The sequence below is a fragment of the Tupaia chinensis genome, unplaced genomic scaffold (genome assembly GCF_000334495.1).
Source record: "Tupaia chinensis unplaced genomic scaffold, TupChi_1.0 Scaffold000146_1, whole genome shotgun sequence".
Classification (NCBI taxonomy): Eukaryota; Metazoa; Chordata; class Mammalia; order Scandentia; family Tupaiidae; genus Tupaia; species Tupaia belangeri.
The window spans coordinates 12,367,891-12,372,377 of record NW_006159616.1 but is presented as its reverse complement, the minus strand read 5'-3'; the positions used below and the strand labels follow the sequence as shown (position 1 = coordinate 12,372,377).

The following is a 4,487-nucleotide window of genomic DNA, read 5'->3' as shown; positions in this document are numbered from 1 at the left end:
TGGAGGAGAAGGGACTGCGGCGTGGCCATCCCCCTGGGGGGTGATTTCTCGCTTTCTATCTCTCTGTCTCTCTCTGCCTGGTGAGCGCACGTGCCCTATAGCAAAAACCTCTTCAAAAAAAAAAAAAAAAAGAATGAATGAATAACTAAAATCAAATGAGTATTTTAAAAACCAAACAAATAAAAAAATAGACTACACTTTAATATACCAGATGCAGAGTTAAAAAATAAAACTTCTATGGGACCAGCAGTTAGCATAATGGCTATGTCGCTGGACTCCCACGTAGTCGACCGCGGTTCGCGTCCCGGACCCAGTGGCTTAAAACTCACGCAGGGCACATGTGCGTGTGTGCCCAAGATCCCGAGAAGAGAATGGAGAAGGGACTGCAGCGTGGCCAACCCCCCTGGGGGGTGATTTCTCGCTTTCTGTCTCTGTCTGTTTGGTGAGCACACACACCCTACAGCAAAAACCTGTCCCAAAAAAACAAACAAATAAATAAATAAATAAATAAAATTTTAAAAAATAAAACTTCTAGGGGCCAGCAGGTGGCATGGTGGTTAAGGGCACTAGATTCCCACATGGCTGACCATGGGTTGAGTCCTGGACCTGGCAGCTTGCTTTCTCCCTTTCCCTTTCACTCGCTCGCTCTCTCTCTCTCTTGTCAAGTTAAAAAATAATAACAACAAATGGAATTGAATAAATAATAATTAAAAAAAAATGTTTCTGAAAAAAATTTTTAAAAATAAAACTTCTGAAAAGATATTGTCTCCTGTAGCTGTACATCAAACTGATGATGGGAGCAGTGAGTGAAAAATAATTCAAGTATCTTTTTTTTTTTTTTTTTAAGGTTTTTACTATAGGGCATGTGCATTTGCAAGAGCCAGAGAGAGACAAGGAGAGGGAAAATAAGAAATTACCCCTAGTGGTGGAAGAGGAATGGCCACGCCCAATCTTTTCTCCTTCTGGGATTTTAGGCATGTAGGCACACATGCTGGTGTGATTTTGAAGCCACCAGGTCTGGGAATCAAACTGTGGTTGGCCATGTGAAAGTCCAGCACCTTAATCGCTATACCACTTACTGGTCCCTCAAGTATCTTTTAAATACAGTGCTCTAGCTGTACATCCTTAGTAGAATATATTCTAAGGCCTGTAGAAATGCAGAGCCACCTTAAACTTTAGCAGTTTTGTTTTTGGTAGTGGTATGGGTATAGTAACCATGGAAACACTTCACAAATTTTGTGTTTTGGAGAAAGAGAAGAAAAGACAAGAGAAAGTGTGTGAGGGAATTACTCTTTACAAAAAAATAACAGGAAATAAAATTAGGAAGACTGATAGAACCAGAAAGTCATTATTTGGTAACCATTGGTGTGATAACTGATTTAGGCAAGGATTATGAATGGTTACTAAAATCACTGGGTGAAGGGTAGTTGGGGATTACAATAGTCATGTGGTCTTACAGTGTCATCCCACAAATTACTTACTAATGAGAAAGGAGAAAGGTAACGTTACAATGGAGAGATCTGACAGATACCAACTTAACCACATGCTCAAATTTAGGATCAACAATAATGGGATGACTGACATTAAGAGATCCAATAAGAAGTTTGGAACTTCATCTACGTGGTATTTTCACTAAAAGTGTCTTAAATCTAGTCGTGAAGATGCAACCAGAAATCGAGAGCATAGGACATTCTACAGTTGGACTGAACTCTAGGTGACTGAGGTTAGTAAAGTTCTCTCTCCCCCAGCCATTTACCTTTCAGCCATTTTAAAGAGATAAGCCAGGAAAATGGACTATTGTTAATTAAGGGCAGGAAAGACAGGTTCAGAGCCAAGCAGCGTGCACTGTTAGGAAGGAGGTACAGATGGCTTGTCTGAGCGTGTGTGGTCTAGGAGAGAGTGAGGGCTGGAGTTTTAGGTACTTACTTCTCGGATGGCCCCGTCACAGACCCTAATGACATTCAGGAATGTGGGCATGACCTGGGGCAGGAACTGTACACACTTGAGTCCTAGGGACTTGAAGATGAAGGTAATGGCCTGGACGACCATGGTGTGATGGTGAGAGAGAGACTGGTCTCGGAAGATCCGCATCAAGGCCACCATGGACACAGCTGGGTAGAACTCATCCAGAGGCAGGTTGCCCATATTGACCAGCATTTCACTGGTGCTGTAGTCAGCTAGGACAGAGTGACAGGGAGAGCATGAGCCATACCATGACTTTGACTTTGGGTGGAGCATGGTTAAACGAAAAACCTCCTGTAATACATCAGCATTTATACTGCTATGCTCTAACATCACTGGAAATACAAGATTTACAAGGAACTGGTGAACAGGCTCTCACCATCAAGGGCTTTTTTGGCTTTCTGATTACCCAAACTACAAAAGCCTGAAATAGTACATGACGGGTTTTCTTTATATTGCTACATTTAACTCAGATTCTTGCCACTACAGTTCAAAACTTCACAGTTGAAACCATCAATAAAAATAATTGTATCCCCAAAAGAAAGTAAAGGGAATTAAATTAGGCAAACATCTGTTCAGTAGCTGTTTGGTCCTTCGGGGGAACTCTGACAAGTTAGTAGGCAAACGGTATCTGATCTGAACAACAGAATCTCAATCTCAAGGACTCTGATCAGGTTTTTGTTTTGTTTTGTTTTGTTTTGTTTTTAACAGTACAATGAGGAAGATAAGAACTATTATAGAATAGGTCAGGGTAGCCCTGTAACTCAGTGGTTAAGGGAGTTTACACGTGGTCAGCCACAGTTTGAATCCCAGCCTGGTTGATGAAAAAACACACAGGGTGCTTGTGCATTCATGTGGAAAATTCCAACAGGATGGAGAAATGGAGGGACTGCAGTGTGACCATCACCCCTTGTGGGGATGCTTCCTTCCCTATTCTCCTCCCATCTCCCTCTGGTGAGCATGCATGCCCTCTAGCAATTAAAAGAAAATAAATGGTAGGACCAGCAGATAGCATAGCGGTTACATTGGGGGACTCCCACATGCTGACATGCAGACTCGGTGACTTGAAACTCACACAGAGTGTGTGTATGTGCATGCCCAAGATCCCAGGAGGAGAATGGAGAAGGGATTGCAGCATGGCCATCCCCCTGGGGGGTGATTTCTCACTTTCCCTCTCAATATCTCTGTCTCTCTCTGGCAAGCAGATGTGTCCTAAGGCAAAAATTTCTTTAAAAAAACTAGAATTAGAATAGACCAAGAATTTGGTGCCTGGTACCACTGAATAAGAAGGAACACCCAGAGTGACACAGCTCAGGCCATGTTCTTGACAGTCATGGTTCAGGTGGGTAACCTCAAAGGCACTCTTCTCTGATACACAAAAGAGAGAAGAAATTGGAAGCAATATGATCCCATCTATAAAGTTAAAAGAATTGGAAGCAATATGATCCCATCTATAAAGTTAAAAAACATGCCGGGTGCATGTGTGCATGCTCCAAATGCTGAGGGGCAGGATTGGAGGAGAAGGGATAGTGGCATGGCCATTTCCCTGAGGGTAATTTCTTACTTCCCTCTCCCTCCAACAAATGCACATGCCCTATGGCAATTTATTGGAAAAGTTGGGAGAGCCACTGTTGAACTTTCATTTTCAGAAGTAAGCCTGCCCTGATGGACAATGGGTCTATGTCTGGAGAACTCCTACATCTCCATTCTCTCAAGATGTTGATCACTTGATGGAAAAAAGAGCCCTTGATTTCCAGTTACCACTATTTTTCCATCCCCTGAACTTTACCTCAGATTTCCCTATCAATTTTTTTTTTTTTAAAAAAAGGGCAAATAAAGTCTACCTTCTTCCTCTTGGGTACTATGGTAGAAAAAAAATCAAACAGGCACTTACAAAGAATGGGAGATGGGCTGGCTCCATGGCTTGGTGGTTAAGGCAGCCAAATCCCACATGGCCAATCATCATTTTGAGTCCTAGACCCAGGAACTAAGAAACATGCCAGATGTGTCTGCATTTGTACCAAAAATCCTGAAAGGAGGGAGAAGGAGAAGGCATTGTGGCATAACCATTCCCCCAGGGGGTGCTTTCTCTTCTCCCCCACTCTCTCTAAAGAATATTATACACCCTCTAACAACAACAACAACAAAACAACAAATAGAAGAAGAATAAAAGATCAAAAGAGGTGATTAGGTGACAATTCATTCTCTCTCTCGTCAGCACCAAAAGGAGTTCTGGAGGAGTCCAACCCAGTGGGGCTCCAGGACCCGTCTGAGCCCCTTGACCTTTGAGCATCGCTTCTGGTCAGTTCAGTGAGTTGGCAAGGCCGCGACTGTACGCCCCCCGACCTTGGAACAAGCTTGGGTTACTTAGCATGTTGGCACGGCCGCCTGCTATTCGCTCCGGGACTGTGATAGCCTTGCTGGGAAATGACCCCCCCTCTGACTCCCCGATATACAACTATAAAAGAATTACATAGCTCCCTCATACATTTTGAGTGTGTGGTAAGATTTCCCGAAAAGTCCCC

At 43.1% G+C, this 4,487-nt stretch overlaps 1 protein-coding gene across 1 annotated transcript in view; it reads right to left on the bottom strand.

The window, feature by feature from the left end:
• Positions 1-4,487, bottom strand: part of MTOR (mechanistic target of rapamycin kinase) — a 163,881-nt gene that overhangs the window by 127,107 nt on the left and 32,287 nt on the right. Inside the window, exon 19 of the mRNA XM_006145332.3 lies at positions 1,927-2,177. Coding sequence (XP_006145394.1) covers positions 1,927-2,177 — 251 coding nt within the window. The remainder of the gene's footprint in view (positions 1-1,926; positions 2,178-4,487) is intronic.